The sequence below is a fragment of the Anabrus simplex genome, chromosome 1, assembly GCF_040414725.1.
Source record: "Anabrus simplex isolate iqAnaSimp1 chromosome 1, ASM4041472v1, whole genome shotgun sequence".
Lineage (NCBI taxonomy): Eukaryota > Metazoa > Arthropoda > Insecta > Orthoptera > Tettigoniidae > Anabrus > Anabrus simplex.
In genome coordinates, this window is record NC_090265.1 from 713,024,622 (window position 1) to 713,042,207 (window position 17,586).

General features: G+C 36.3%; 1 protein-coding gene across 1 annotated transcript in view; it reads right to left on the reverse strand.

The window, feature by feature from the left end:
* Positions 1–324: 324 nt before the first annotated feature.
* Positions 325–17,586, reverse strand: part of hdm (hold'em) — a 179,322-nt gene continuing 162,060 nt past the window's right edge. Inside the window, exon 9 of the mRNA XM_067146178.2 lies at positions 325–513. Coding sequence (XP_067002279.2) covers positions 325–513 — 189 coding nt within the window. The remainder of the gene's footprint in view (positions 514–17,586) is intronic.

Consider the following 17,586-nt stretch of genomic DNA (forward strand, 5'->3'; position numbering starts at 1 on the left):
TTAAACTGGGTGTTCACACTCCTTTTGTAGAGATTCCTTGTACCTGAAATCTATCAACCTTATAAAATTAAAAGAAAGCAGACCATGTGAGATTCAAAGGAACTTTTTCATAATTCACCTTAAAATTGTTGTCATTTATGACTTCTGTTTAAATAAATAAAAAAAGTAAACAAAATTAGAAAGTTAAATAAAAACTGTGCTGAAGAAATTGGAAAGATCTTTAAATCCTTCAAGTAAATAATAGGATTGACAGAAATAATAAGAATGAAACTTGGAAAAGACTTAAAACACTGGATAACTGTAGTTCTTGACTAATGCTAGTTACTAATATATAGGGATACAGGAAGTTAGCTGGGAAGGTTCAGCCAAGGAGCAGGCCAGGAGCGAGACTAGAGGTCTGGGGTTGTCGGAAGATGGACGTAAGACCATGACACGGGCAGCACAACGCTGCAGTAGTAACTGCCATTTGAGCTGTGTCTTAGCATCCAGAGACATAGCCATGAACTCATCCAGCTGCAACACATAGACTCTATGTAGGAATAACACAGGATTTCTAGTTGGATAGTACAGTACATAGAAAACTTACGAATGACCTTAACAATACAGGCGTTAACATTGAAAATATTTAGATTAACAGATTCCCGAAATTATTTATTCACATTTAAAACCCCTCCTAAAAATTCAAAGAGATAAAAAAAAAAATTGCTTTGCATAGTGGACCCTTCTAAATGAGATATTGTTACTCTATTGTCAGAAGAAAACCCTTCAGCTATGAAAAGCCGTATTCCTTATGTTTGGTAAAAGGCCATGCTGGAGGAAAAATTCTCTTTCACTGCAACATTTGACAATCATTTTCAGTCTATATACCTGTATGACTGTAGTGGTACTGATGGTTGGGGGATTTCATTTTCTTCCTTCAGTCTTCCATTCTGTGTGGGGAGCTTAAATTAGTAAACAAATTAGCCTGTAATATTTCCAAGTATGCATGCTAACCTCCTATGGCTATGGAGCCAAACTCTGCATTCAGGAGATGCATGGGTTCGAACCCTACCGTCAGATGCCCTGAGAATTGTTTTCTGTGGTTTTCCATTTTTACTTCCAGGCAAATGCTGGCACGATTCCTATTCATACGCCACAGCCAATTCCACCCACCTCCTTACCTAATTGCATTCACCATCATTCATTTCATCTTCATTAGCTGCTTAAATGAGGTTGTCTCAGGAAGGGCATCCGTCTGTAAAACCATGCCATATAAGTTACCTCATCCCCAACCATGTATAAAGAAACAGGACTAAAGGGTAGATAAACATACATTTGCAAGTATATTTTGTAGGGATTATTTGCTGATTTTTGAAAAGGTAATTATAAGACCATGCCCATTCCTTTTTTGCTTTAGAAATCAAAAGAAAGAAACAAAGAAACAAACAAACAAACAAACAAACAAACAAACAAACAAAAGAGTCTTATATGCAAGTAAATGTGTTAATATCCAGATGACCAGCTTATAAAATATTATGAAAATAATAGTTTTCTCACTGTTACAATAAATAAAATAAAGTATGTAATATTACTGCAGTAACTGATGATATAGGTAATAATGTACTCATAATGACCACCTAGAAAGGACCACAACCCCACCAGACTGTGGGATAAGCAGTGGAAATAGAATGACCATCGAGAAAGAAATATACAGCATGCACATACAGTAGAACTTTGATATCTTCAAGTGCTTGCACTGGCTGAAAATCGAAAATTGGAGGCATAGAAAAATGTGCACACTACTTCGCCTCCACAAAGAATATCCTATTTTTGTCATCAGTGTCATTACCTTTTTTTCCAACATCTAGAGTTTTAATATTATTAGATATATATTAGAAGTTGGCATTTCTAAAACCAGTTTTATCACCTATGCTTTAATAAGGAAAAATTTGTATCTTTGAAAAGAAATAATTTTCATTTACAGTTTTCTCCATAACACTGTGCTCTCTATGAATTTCTGTAGCAGATTATCATCAACTGATGGCTGTCCTTCAACAAAGCTGAAAATTGTGGCCAGTGCTTGAGTAACCCAGTAGGACAGGAATTCTTAACTTACATCACCCATATTGTAAACAGTTTGCTAAGGATTCCAGAATACCCTAAAGTAGGATTTTAAGCTGTTATGGTATTTGACTACTCAAGGCTTCGATGTGCAGTACTCAATAAATCAATCAGAGAAATTGTTCCTCCTAATCAATATTTTTAATCAAGCAATACCTCTCCATTGTAAGGTGAACAAAGAGAAACTAATGAATAATCTAGAAAACATTCACATCCTTTTGGATCAGTTGATGAATAAGGATAAAAACCTAAACTACACGATCAAGCATAATAATCCTATATAGAGTATGAGCCTATCTTAGGATATGTAAAATTATTAGAATGGAATTTGATTTTCAACTAAACTTCCCCTCAGCTCATAAGATGATAGCAAGTAAGTATGAGGTAGACATGTCTCTCTCCTCACCTTGCCGTACTAGCACGTAGGCCCCAACAAACACACACCGGTGTTATACTAGATAAAAAGCTGAGGCTATGGGTGCAGGGCCACTCCCAAGGTAGTAAGAACGTGGAACAACGCTCCTATATTCGAGGTAAGTTTGACAAATTCTAACACAAGTTAACCAAAGGAAGAAGGTTAAATTTAACATCCACACTCCTATTTTTTCTCTTTTCATTGAAGGAATGAAGAAGGTAAAATTTAACACCCACACTCCTATTTTCTCTCTGTCTTTGTTAAAGGTCATGTCGCAAACCAACTAACCATTCAATGCACAAACTTATGAATTCTCAGAGTAACATTAAATTCCACCACAAATATCATTAGCCTCAACATACAAGATGCAACTAAGAATTTCCAGCTCAAACACAATGCTATAAGAAGACAATTTACATTTCTATGTTCCATATTATGGGAACACAAAAAGAACAAAGACCTTTTTTAGTCAACATGTTTTTAGAAATATTTACTACCCATAAGTTTTAACCAAAATAGATATAAGTAAGTTCTTAACCTCCCCACTCCCATGTTTTCAAAGGTTTAACCTAAAATAAATTAATATGTTGGAGATTGTTTTAAGATTCACATAGAATAATATGTCTCTGTACTTTTATGATTTCTACCTAAACCAACAAGTGTAGCTAATGATGTTTAGTCGATCTAAATGAAATGTACTACTTGTAAATTAAATCTGCCAAAGGCAAAATAAAAAGTATCAATTAGGTGGAACAACTTTTCTCTACATGATTTATTGATTAATTTATCGATATGGACCATGAAGTGGATGGTTTGTAAATGCAGTACTGTTAAGATGTTAAGACATGCAGCTATTCAAACAATACACTCTGGCTAAAATTGGAGAATGCTTATTCTTGTATAAGGAAATGACTTAAGCTGAGGTTCCTACTACATAAAATATGGGGATAAAGAGTATGCACAAACATAATGTTCCACATGGTTCGGCAAAGCATCGAGTTACAGAAACATTCTTTCTTGCCAGGGCTTAAGATTCCAAGTCAAAATTAGCTAGCTTTCAGGACAGAGGTTCAAAGTTTTCAAAATAGTGACAGCATTAATTGAAAGGTGTTTGAAATTAATAAAACATCATTATATTTCAGGAAAATGATGAATTTCCATTGTATAATAATAGTTTCTTTCTACTTAATGTTAAATACAAAAGCAGCGACTTGTACTATGGGGACCCAAATGCAACATGACTTAAACTACCAAAACCAAGATAAAAAACTTTAAGAAAATGTAACATAACAGGCATTTTTTCACACTTGACATGAGTTGTGGTGTAAAAACAATTATTTTAACACAATAATGTAATAATTATAACACAAAGAGTAGATGACCAAGCATGTGGAAAATAATTTTACAGAAATTATAAGAATGCAATTGAAGTTCTTTTACATAATTACAACTCTTGACAACATAGGCTTCATTCATTAAATGTGTCTATATCGGAAGAGATTCTTGGATTAGAAGTGGATTCTTTGTAGGCATTTTGCTGTGGAAAGGTCCATGCCAGAAGATCTAAATTTCCTTGTAAACTGGAAGTGTGCTGCTGCGACTTTTTTGAACTGTAATGGCTCTTCTTGACTGCTGTTTCATCAGCCTTAACTGATAGTTTTTGAAAGGTGAAGGTGTATCCTTGTTGAGTGTGCATTTAAATTGAATGATTCATCTTGCTTGTATGTACCTGAGCCATCTGATCTCAGTTTACATGAAAGGTTTGCCTGTAGCATCCTTTTTTCTAATTCCGTGAACAGTATCACATTCTCTTACCTGAACTTTGTGGTCCATCAAGTTTTGTAGCATTAAGTGAATAAATATTGATGAGACATGTGAGTTTTGATTCTGGCCTCAGCAACAGCCTGAATATAAAGTAACCTGTCTGACATCTTGAAGTAGTTCAGAAAGTTCTTTGAAAATACAGTATTTGTAGCAATTTAATTTGCCACGCAAGCACCTTCTGCTTCATGTCACACGTAACATCATACAGAAGGTTTGCTAGTCTTGTGGATAGTTATGTTATAGGTCCAGTGTTGTCTTTTATAAAAAAGACACCGAAGATTGGACGATAGGTGTGGACAAAATTTGAGACATATACCCCACCTTTGGTGCTTCGAAAGATATTCCCATGGATTTGAACTCTTTAGAATATACAGTGTGGCCCAGAGGATTGCAAGTGGATTCTTTGTAAATCAAGAAATGTCTTTCTAAATCAAGAAATGTAGGAGATATGGCCTATTTCTTGTTGGTTTTCCTTGTGTAATGAAATTCATACAATGGAAACAATAAATGAACGACCTGTATAAGCAGAAACCTATCAGGAAGAAAAAGAAAACAATAGTATGTGCACCCAAACCTCAGCCAGTCATTTTGGACAGATTGTATTAGAAGGTATAATTTTTGCTCTGTTTTCGTCTTGAATTATACCAGATGTAGAGCCACTTCTGGCTGTTATTACCAGAGTTACGAATATCTGTGCCTCATCCAGTGTATCCATAAAACATCTACTACATACTTTTACTCTTAGCCCACTGATCTTAAAATGAAAACTATGGGAGTTCTTACATTTCTCCTTATCATAATCATTAGTCTTTTTCCTTGATGTTTTAGTTTCCACAGCATCACCAACACTGGCAACTTATGCTATCCTTTTATCCCTACTAGCATGGGAATACTATTCTTTAAAGATACCTTCTCTTACATCATCAGGAAGTCTGTCTTTACACTTTGCTCTACAGTCCCAATGTGGTTTTATAACCCTGGCTCTAACAACTTTACCTTCCAAATGAGTATTAGACTCTTCACTGTTATAGTTGATATACCGGTACTACTCTCTTTTTCTTGACCTTGAATATATTTACTTGTATTCATATTAGATTGAATATTTGATGGATATTCTTTTTTTTCCCCCTTCTGCTGGTTCTACCTGACAACTAGCTTCCACTAACAAGAAACTTCTTGGAAAACATCTTCTTCACTTGAGGTTTTCATTTCCACAGGTCAAAAATATGAATTGTTTGCACTATTGTTGTTGGTCTCTTCAATTTAATTTATGGCCATTGATTGCAGCACTGCCAAACTGCAATTCCCATTGTTATCTAAAAATAACAATACCTACGGTAATGGTACTCTATTTGTGTTAGTTGGAATATAACCGAGTTTGTGAGAAAGGCCTACTATGGCTACGCTTGAAACTTGGAGACTAAGACAAGCCGTGGGTGCCACATAAGGCTTGTAGAACCTATATAGAGCAGTTACAGCAATGGGTGAACGGTAAGCGAACTGCGTTACCATTCGGTATTCCAATGGTGGGGCGAGAACCTCCAGACCACAGTACTCACTGCTACTTCTGTTCTGTGAATGTGAAGGGATTTAACAGCAGCAACAAAGGTAACATTGTGTATCCAAGCAATATTCGATCTGCAATTTTACCCGTTCCTCATGGCCCTGATACACCAGTACCACAGCGTCCAGAACATTTACAGGATTGTTCCTCTTCTGAAGCTGATGCAGAAATGGTGGGCACTAACTCTGACTGTGATTTCTTCCCTGAATGTGGTGAAAAAACAACCGAGACTGTTCGAGCAAAGTGCATTAAATGACTTTGTTCGAGATCTTGGTCATACAAAGGAATCTGCCAAGTTACTCGGGTCTAGACTTCGCGAAAGGAACATGTTGGCACCAGGGATGACGTACTATTGCTACAGGCATCGCAAACAAGAATTTACACCCTTCTTTTCTGAAGGGAGAGCCTTGATTTACTGCAACAACATTCCGGAGGTTATTTTAAAACTAGGAGCACCACAGTATGACCCTATTGACTGGAGACTCTTCATCGATGCCTCCAAACATAGTGTGAAGTGTGTCCTTCTTCAAAATGAAAACAAACTTGCATCCATTCCCATTGCTCATTCAGTTATTATGCAAGAAACATATGGAAATCTCGAAACGCTGTTGTGTAAACTGAAGTACCAGGAACACAAGTGGCAAGTGTGTGGTGATTTCAAAATGATAGGTATTCTGTTAGGTTTACAAGGAGGTTACACAAAACACAGCTGCTTCCTGTGTGAGTGGAACAGTCGAGCAAGGTTACATCACTGGACTCAAAAAGAATGGCCACGTAGACAATGGATTGTAGGGCTGACAAACATAAAACAAGAAACTCTTGTTCACAAGAGCAAAATACTGTTACCTCCGCTTCAAGAAAATAAGGTGAAATTCTTTACGTTTCGCAGAGAACTGTGCTCTGCATCATCAGAAGAAAATCTGAACTGTCCACGAGAAAGGCTTCTTAGAAGCGAAACGTAAAGAATTTCACCTTATTTTCTTAACACGGAATAAGCCCAAAAGCCTATACAGTATCATGTCTAAATGGTGGATAGATTGCTTGTTTCTTTCCAAGATTTAGGCTGCAAAATGAGTTTGAAAGTGCACATTCACATCTGAATTATTTCCCTAAGAACCTAGGAATGCTGAGCAAAGAGCAAGGAGAAAGATTCCATCAGGATCTACAGGAAATGGAACGCAGATATCATAGGAAATGGAACAAAAACATGCTGGCAGATTACTGCTGGTTACTAAAGAGAGAAGGTCCAACTACTCCTCACACATGCAAAGCAAGGCGAAGATACTTCTTATACTAAGGTAGGACATTATAAAATTGAAACAGTAGACTTACCATTCTCAGTAAGTTATGAGGCTTAATGCGTGGTAAATTTTGGTCCACTTGGCTGTGTTTTTCTACAGATCTGTTAACACAATACACTACATATCTTTATGTTATGTAAGTATACCAGTGTAAGATAGGAGTGTTCAGATGTGTGAAAGTAATAAGAAAGAAGCATTCTTTACGTGTGCTAATAGTAATCGTGCATGTGCTGCATATTTATCAAATTTTCATTTTGAATTTGCACAAAAACCTGTTGTGATAGGGGAAAACTGACTCAGTTCCAGTATCAGCATGCCTGAATATATAAAAGATCACTATATAAACTTCATGCAATGATCGGAAAGTTTGAATTCACAGGTCAGTATAATCAATAGAAGGAATAGTCCAACCTACAAAACTTCTCAGTTCCTTCATAAATTCTTAAAGAAACATTTCAAATTCCACAATACAAACCTCATAAAAATTCAATCAAACTTTGCAATTCCTTAAACAAATTTTTAGTTTAACTTACTACCAAATCATGTTTTATGTTCCTTTGACATTACTAATATGAACATAAACATCCCTGTTAATTACACCATCAACATCATAAAAAATAATCTGCCCAAATATAGCACATTAAGCAAAATAGAAATTGATAAATGCTTAAAATTACTAAGTTTTATTTTAAATAATAATTACTTCACTTTCAATTAAAAAAATGATAAACAAGAAGGTTTAACAATGGGTGATCCGTTATCCGGCATTTTAGCCGATATTTATATGGACTATCTTGAACACAGAAAGATAAGTAGTAACATCAAAGGGCTCAGCCTATGGCATTGCTATGTCGATGACACCATAGCAATCATTGACAAACAACTCAACAACAGTGATAACATATTATTGTTCCTTAATAGTTTAGATAAAAACATAAAATTCACTAAGGAAGACAAGAGCAATAATTCCTTAAATTTCTTAGATATTAAAATCATGCGAGTTTTAAACAAGTTTGTCTTCCAAATCTACAGAAAGCCCTCCTTCACTCCAACAACCATAGAAAACAAATCATTACATCCTAATTCACATAAGAAAGCCACTTACCGCAGTTTAGTATATAGGGCATCAAAAATCCCTATGTCATCTAATAATCTTAAAAAGGAATTACAATTCATAAAAGAAATAGCCAAATTCAACGGATTTAATGAGGACATGATTAATAAAATCATCAACAAAGTAAAATTGAAACTAGCCACAAATTTAACCCCATTAAAACCCAATAAACCAAAATATGCAAAGTTCACGTTTACCAACCCATAGCATTCATCCGCTTACGAATTCCCTAGAAAAAATTATATAAAAATAGCGTATACAACAAAAAACACCAATTGTAATTTATTTTTTAATCATAACTCTATTAACACTACAGATAATCATTATTCTGGATTAGGTATATACAGATTAAAATGCTTTACATGCAATTTTTTTTTACTATCCAACGCAGCATTATAGAAAGAAACCTGGACTGAGACACAGTGTTGGAGGAGGAGTGGTGGAAAGACCGAAGAAAGTGGAGAGGAACCATATTTGTCCCTACCCGGCTACAGCTGGATAAAGGGAAATGATGATGATGATGATGATGACATGCAATTTTTCTTACGTTGGCCAAACTGGCCGCAGTTTTTCAACCAGATATGCTGAACATTACAATGCTCAGAAACACAATAAATTTTCTGCAATGGCCAACTACATGAGGGAAACAGAGCATAAATTTACTACCATAGAACAGGAAAGCGTTGAATTTGTGTTTTACTCTACAGATATATCCACCAGCCCTGCAAAATATTTTTATTTTCGACAAGTGAAATCTGTTCACCGTGAATGTTCATGTTGTAGTTATTTGAAGTTGTTATTGCATGGATCTGTTTTGGTTAGCTTATGAATACAACGATTTGATCTTGCTATGAGTTTATAATTTTACTCCTTTTCATAACTCCGTTGTTGCACATGCTTGCGTCATCTTTTTTATCGTAATGGCTAGGCCATATTCAAGTCCGATATCCTTGACTTTTCAGATGCTTGAGACAGTAATAATAATGCCTTTCTTTTGCCAAAAGTGATTCCCATTATGTGGTAAAAAATGACACAATCACAGCTGCTCACCGTGCATCGGACCACAAGGACCTGAGATCGATGACTGTTACATGTACAGTGAATAACTTTGTGCCATGCTTCATGAGTTAATTGCAGCCTACACATCATATTGATATCAAATTATTTAGAATTAAATGTTCTTTCTTTGACGTCTAAGAGTAAAGAAGGAAGATGCAATAATGTCTGATTTTTCTCTCATTGAAAACCATAATTTATTTTATTAAATTTATTTTCAAAATTTAATATTTTTTTTTTTGGCTTTACCAATAACAATACGTCCTAGGTATATTCATTTCTGAAATGCTCATAGTTTCGTGTATTAGTGTGATTTATTTTATTTTAATGTGTGTTAAACTGTTTAGGTGTTGATTTTTTGTAATTTGGTTTGGAAAATCACAGAAATTAGTTTGAGTGTCTTTGAGCAAACCCCTGAATATAGGCTGAGTGCCAAAAACATATTCATATTTCTTGACCAGCAGTTAGCTGCCTCTGTGGATCAGCGGTAGAGTGTCGGCCTCCGGATCCCAAGATAGCGGGTTCAAACCCGGCAGAGGTAGTCGGATTTTTGAAGGGCGGAAGAAAGTCCATTCGACACTCCATGTCGTACGATGTCGGCATGTAAAAGATCTCTGGTGACACATTTGGTGTTTACCCGACAAAATTCATTAAATCTCAGCCATAGACGCCCAAGAGAGTTTCGGTTTACTCGGTCCACCATCTAGTGGGGGCCTAAAGTAAAACAGAACGTCGAAATTGACGAGCAGACAGCCAGATGGCGTCAAATTGAAATGTCTGCACACGGTAGCTGAGGCCATACGATTATTATTATTATTATTACCAGCAGTTCAATAAAGATAAGAACTTAAATGATGTCATTGATGAAAAAGTCCTTTCTACAAACAGATTGCAATACTTTTGTAAAAATCAATTCCCCTCACAAGTAAATTTTTCAAAATTTTTAACCTGAAATCAGTAAGCACTCCCACCATCCCTATACATAATACACTTTCCTCTCCCCACCCCCCCTCCCGCCGCTAGCAGCTCTCCTTCAGACACAACAAGCAGGCCCATAGCCACGCCCTCGCGAGCGCAACCCCCTCCAGCGGGATCCCACCGCTATAACACGCGCAGTAAGAACTTGACAGTTGCCAGCAGCTCTTAAGATCACAACACATCAAGTTACTCTCACTGCAAGCCAAGAGGTAAGTTTGCACGTTCTCCATGTAATTTTCATAGTGAGTCCTTTATCCAATGTTAACACCATGCTTCTGGTTTTCAATTACAGACTTCACCTTGGAATCAACGATCAATGTGCTTATCTACACACAACTTTGCTAGGGGCTTTTACGTTGCACCGACACAGATAGGTCTTATGGCGACGATGGTATAGGAAATGCCTAGGAGTTGGAAGGAAGCAGCTGTGGCCTTAATTAAGGTAGAGCCCCAGCATTTGCCTGGTATGAAAATGGGAAACCACGGAAAACCATCTTCAGGGCTGCCGATAGTGGGATTCGAACCTACTATCTCCCGAATGCAAGCTCACAGCTGCGCGCCTCTACGCGCCCAGCCAACTCGCCCGGTGCACACAACTTTAGCATCGCCCCTTTTGACCAGCACGTCAACAAAACTTGCAATTCGTAATAACGACAAAACATCACATCTAGTGAGACGGTTCAAAGAAGTCCAAATTAAACTTGAATATCAACTAAGAGCTACTATTTAAAGTAATAAACTTCATGGTTGGGTTCTGTATTGAGTTAAGACTTAACTTGAAAATGAGTACAAAATTTTAAGTATTGAGAAGGTGGAACAATAAAATTTTGTACTCATTTTTAAGAGCTACTAGCTTTCACACAATAAATAAAGTGATAATATTATACCATATGCTAATGACATTTAGCCTACGCACTTAACTGATTATTCATTACTCTTAAGACTATCATTTAATGACATTTTAAATGTCAATATTTATCATCACATTTCAATAAGATGGCACTTGATTTGATAATTCGGAATGTTTTTACGTTAAATATTTACTTGCTAGTTAAATATTATTATGTATCAACTTCCTTAAATCACAAGTTCACAATCAACTGTTGTATTATTTACCTCATTCATAGTTACAAGCCTTGTAAAGCTATCAATTCAACCCGTCAAAGCCCAATGTCACCTACAGGTGACAGTTAATATTAATAATATTTCCTGCTTATCAGGCTGCTTGAACTTCTCTGCCTGTTGGAAGTATTTAAAGAAAGGTCTTATAATTTGAATTTTTGAACTAGCAGCCTGCACTGGTCAGTCAGCTCTCGCTCGGATAAAAGAGGAAACAGACTGGATTGAAGTGGCGAAGCAAATGCAAGTTATTATAGTATGGAAAAGTTGTGATAAAAGGTAATTTTACATTGTATTTTTTGCATATAAATTGCTTAAATGTTCAGTAATGAAAGTGACACATTCTTAAGCACAATATTATAATTTAAGGATATGTTATTGCCGTGAAAAGGCATGGTGTCACCTACGGGTGACATTGGTCACATAAAGTAAGCCTTTTTGTCCATTTTCAGCTGTGAATAGTATACGATATTCACCTCATGTTTTCTCCCCCTTTTAAATCTGACACTCGATGAGGTACTAGAAATGCTAGAAGAAGAGAATAGTAATGCACCATCTATAGATGTCACTATGCTTCTTCCAAATTAGAGACATTTTACGAATGAGGAAAGTGGCAATGAAGGAACTAATTCTGTCAATGTCAGTCCCCTTCCTGGTAGAATGTTGAGGTTGACAGTGGATATAAATGTGATATCAACAAATAATTGTATGCTGGTACCTTCTAATGAAATGCAGAAGGCACCTGGCCTTTCTAAGAAAAACAAACCAGCATCTTCTAGGAAAAATACAATAAGTTTTGGGCAGCTACAGAAGGGAATTTTCTTTTCCGATTGGGTGAGGTGACGTGCATGAGGAACCTTCTGAATATGACAGACCGCAACTGTCCCCAGATCAGTGTTTTGAATTACTGTTCATCGGAGAAATATAATCTCATTGTGAAAATGTCAAAGATGACGCTCTGCCCAGGAACCAAGTGTTAAGACATAAATTCAGATGATATAAGGGTTTATATTGTTGTACTACTGTTGACTGTTAAATGAATTTACAAACCTATAAGAATGTTTTGAGAATTAAAAACAGATGTTTTCAATAATTTAGTTTCCAACAGCATGAGAAGGAATACATTTCCAGGAATTCATCGGTATTTCCATCCTACAGATAATATGAATCTTTACCCCCACCTCAATGACAAATTCGTAAGGTACGAGAATACTTTAACACTTCTATATCCAAACTTTGGTCAGTAATTTGAGGAAATCTGTTCAACTGATCTTGCAGTAGATGAAGCAATGGTTCCCTGTTACAGTACAGCAATTCAGTTCCAAGCAACATATCCATGGAAAACCTCTACGGTTCGGCCATAATGTGTTGTCAATTCCTACGCAATCTCATTACCTCATAACCTTTCAGTCTTACCAAGGATCTAAATCGGCTTAGCATCCTGGACAGTCCAAATATACGTTAAGGGCAGCAGTTGTTCTCGCACCTGGAAGTAGAGTACCGCAGGCTGCAAACTGTAACTATACTGACCAATGTCACCTACAGGCGACACCAATGTGTTTTGTTTGTGGGACACGTTTCTTGTAGGTTATTAGTTTTGCATTGTTTTTCGTAATGTACTTAACATAATATGAAAGGAAATACATACATTTATTTTATACATTGTGTTTGGGTTTTGACGGGTTAAAAAATTGTTTGCCACATGTCAATTTTTATACACGACCTTTTAAGATTCTTTTTAATACAGTCCTATTTTAACATTTGTTCATAAGTTAGTCAGGTGCCTGATTTTATTTTAAGGTCAAATCATGGCTGATATTGCCTACATAATTAAGGCAAAACATGTACCATATCTTTAAATAATATGTCAACAAAGAATTTAATAAGGACAAGCTCCTAATTTTATGAGTTTAATGTATTGATTAGGTGGATAAAATAATAAAATAACTTATTGTTATTATATAAAGACAAATATCATCAATACAGAACCAAAAATGATTTATATCACATGTAATAACTTAGCATTGGCAAGAGCCCTAATAGTGCTTCTTTGAAGTGCTATAAAAACATGCTCATGAAGACCATGGTAAGCATAGGCATAAATCTGAATACCTGACATGCTCAGGCAGAAGACAGTGCTCACTGGCATGCAAACATCTCAGCTGGCATTGTACAATTTGAAAAAGTACACCAAAGAGAAGAAACAAAAGTCTCGTGAAAGATGGAAACTTTGCCACCTTCCATTAGGTGCAGCATGTGTGACTGCATGTTCTACTTAAGGATAGGCCTTTTAAGTCATCAATGACACCGTCATAGATGAACAAAGGGAACAGGCACAAAACGTACACTCTGATACGGGAATCTGTTGCTGCTGCCGTACGTATTGTACCATTACGTTACATTAGCGGCCGTTAATGTCATGGAAACAGTGGACAAATATGGCGCACAATAGCTTCAGGTAATGTGCAAGTACACAGAGTAGAGATCTAGTAAATCGATATCGTCCGGCCGCAAGGAAAAAGAATCTCAAGATTAAATAATGATGGACTAAAAAATTTGAATGAAGCCAATTCTTGACTACCTTGAGAAGAAAGAGTTACGATTTGAAGAGGAGCAGCATGACTTACAGAAGGATATAAAAGGGTCAACGCAACGTTAAATACTAAAGTATTAATAGACAAACAGCAGTGAGAATTACATCTACAAAAATATCGGCAGAAAAGGCCTAGATTTGAAGGAAATATTTGTTACTGTAACACCTAAACTCAGAAACGAAAGGAAACGTCAGCCGAGTTTTACATTGCCGAAATTAGTATTATAGCGGCAAATCCTTGCTAAGGAAGGCATAATTTATTGTTTCCAGGAGGGAGACAATATCTGTTTAAGCGAAAGAAATAGCAAGAAGTAGGCCGAATTAGAGTAATCTCTAAATTTAAAAGAAAAGAATTTTCTCGTCCAATACGAGTTTCCGAAAACAAATATTACGTATTGAATAGCCTACTATCCACCAGTATACTATGAATTCTACTATGTATTTGTTCTTTTATGATTGCATGAGAACTGGTGATAAGATGGACTCAGCTTAAACAGATGGAATTGGTCGCTCAAGACTAAATAGCTTAAGCCAAGATCCCCAGCCGGAGCCGCAGATGACGTAATCTTTGGATCGCAGGGGCTGCCTACTCCAAGATGCCATAGACCAGGAGAGATCCAGCAGCAAAATCCCGTTACGAGATAAGTATTATGAGTTGCATCGTAATGAATTTGAGATCAATTGATGAAAAATATTTATATGTGTGCAGGAGTGCTAGTAGTAAGAGATGTAGTGCCAATGAAAGGATATTAGAATATAAATGCCAAATATTAGCCGATGAAATGTGCCAATTTATGCTATATAACTATGGTGCTAATGTGATAATTTTAAGGTTAATGGAAACTAGATCTGATTGAGTATTTGTGCATGTTTAGTGCCAATCCATACGTGTAGATCGTGAAATGTTTAACCAGTTGTGGTTGTAGAAAATGCAGGCGAAATATGAGACGTAACCTAAAACTTCAGGTCAATATGTGTAGCAATCATGGCCAGTACGATAATTGTATTGTAAGGAAATGTTTGAAATATTACGAAGTTGCAGTGTACGAGAGAATAATCAGGTTATTAAGTATTGCTACCGTAACACAGAGGTTATTTAAGTGGAATTGAATGAAGATATTTTTAAATATGGAGGTATATATATATATATATATATGAAGGAAATGGAATGTTAATATGGCAAGTTGTAATTAGAGTGAGGAGATATGTTTCTGTTCGTTGCTTGAGAATGGGATAGATGATTGAACTGCGAATTCCTGTGTTATATATTATATTTATATTTGGATTAGCACTGCAAGTGAAGGATTTAGGCCATGTTAAGCTGAATGTATGTCTCGAGCCAAGCATAATGTGTCTCGTAGTAACTTTCAGTGGATGATATTGATAGGTTACGTGTTTGTTATACATTACGTAGTATATATATATTCAGGAATAGAATGGAGTATCGCATATTTACATATTTGAAGGTCAGCGCGTTAACGCTAATATGAAGTACGGTTTACTTTGACTAAACCTTGGCACAGCGAAGAGATATTTGAGAATATGTAAATATATTGGCACATGATTAGGAATGCATGGCACGATTTTCGCAGGTTAGACTGATGTACTATCATATCTATGGCACTCTGTAGTAAGATTGTTTGGGTTATTTTGTACATATGGTGATGTACTGTTTTAATTTATTCATTTTGGGTTATGATAGGAATATTAATAACTGCATGGGTGTTTTGAACCCAGATTTAAACATGGTAATGCTTATCTCGTAACGTGATGAGTCACAAACAAGAATCCAAACATGTATCCAAGTAAATTTTGGTCAAACAGACCGAAAAGAAAGATGAAACCTAAATGATGCCCCAAAGAAAATCCCAAACAATATTAAAAGGAAGATATTCCACTCCTCCTTGGATTAATAAAGTTCTGGTCCCTATTTTTCCCCTTGTATCAATTTAAACATGGAAGATATGGTATATTTTTGAAACTTAACGAAAATATAAGCAAATATGATGATAATTTAAGGGTTTTCAAATATGTTTATCTCGGAAGTCAAGCATTTGAGACTGATATTTGTAATTTCACACAATTTTCCTTTCTTTATTGCCGATGGATACATATTATTCAATTTTATAATACATTAGCATGCTAATAAACTAGATATAGTTTTGATTTCGCGTTTCTATTCCTTAAGTAACTTGTAGTATATAGTAGTATGATAATATACGGATTTATTGAATTAATTTATGCTAGATATTAGGTGATGATCAGATAATGTCCTTCACGTATGGATACGGAATGACTGTTTCAACGGACGGATACTCTTCAACGGAATCTACGATTTGTCTAAAGCGTATGGGAATATGAAGCGAATTTACCCTGAGAAGCGAATATGCACCATGTTGTTGTAGCTCGTGTTCATAAATTATATCCCAGTTCAGAGTCTAGGTATGATTTACGACCCGATGTTTTAAAATTTTGTGGCCGGAGCGATATTTAAACAGGTGTATATTCAGTTAATGCCCCAACGCGGCATAATAGAGGAAGACACCGCGGGAACATTAATAAACGAAAGATGCAGTATGCATGTTCAAAAATTAACTACCTTGGTCAGAAACAAAGCTGCGGATTTAGGATCACAAAACAGACACTATCACTGATCCACCGAGGCATCTTGTGAGTTACAAATTCATTATACATTAGAACAGAAGATGAAGATGTTCACTTTTCTCAGTAAATATTTTAGAAATCTGGTAATGGAACATGCCACCACTTATTGTCATTTCCAAACAAAACACAGACGAATGTATATCCAACCCTTGTCCTGTTTCTCTGCAGGGTTGGGTATGAAGTGAGATGAATTTTTGTACAAAGCTTTTTTTAAATGTTTACAATTAGTTTTATGTCGCACCGACACAGATAGGTCTTGTGGCGACGATGTGATAAAAAAAGGCCAAGGAGTGGCCGTTGTTGCCTTAATTAAGGTACAGCCCCAGCATTTGCCTGGAGTGAAAATTGGAAACCACAGAAAATCGTCTTCAGGGCTGCTGAAGTGGGGTTTGAACCCACTATCTCCAGGATGCAAGTTTAGAGCTGTGCGCCCCCAACCACTTGGTCAACTCGCTCGGTCAAAGCTTTTATGACTGGATACCCTTCCTGATGTCATCCTCATCAAAGGAGTTAATGAAATGAAATGAATGACATGATGTATTACAGTAGGAAGATAGACAGTGGAACCCGGTGCTGGCACATAGCCTACTCCTGTCAAATAGCACTAAGGGTTCTACTCAAGGCTTAACATCTCCATCCAACAACCAAATCACCACCAACAGCTTCATAAGCCCTCACTCCATATGAACACTGCGGAGAGGTCTGGCACACAATCTAGGTATTAGAAATTGTGTACCACCACCTCTCCTACCCTGCTAGCCAACATTCTGATGGTGAACATTTTTTTGACCATCAGGACTAGAACCTACTAACCATGGTGTCAGGCCATATAGTCCTGATGCCTTAATGATCATGGCC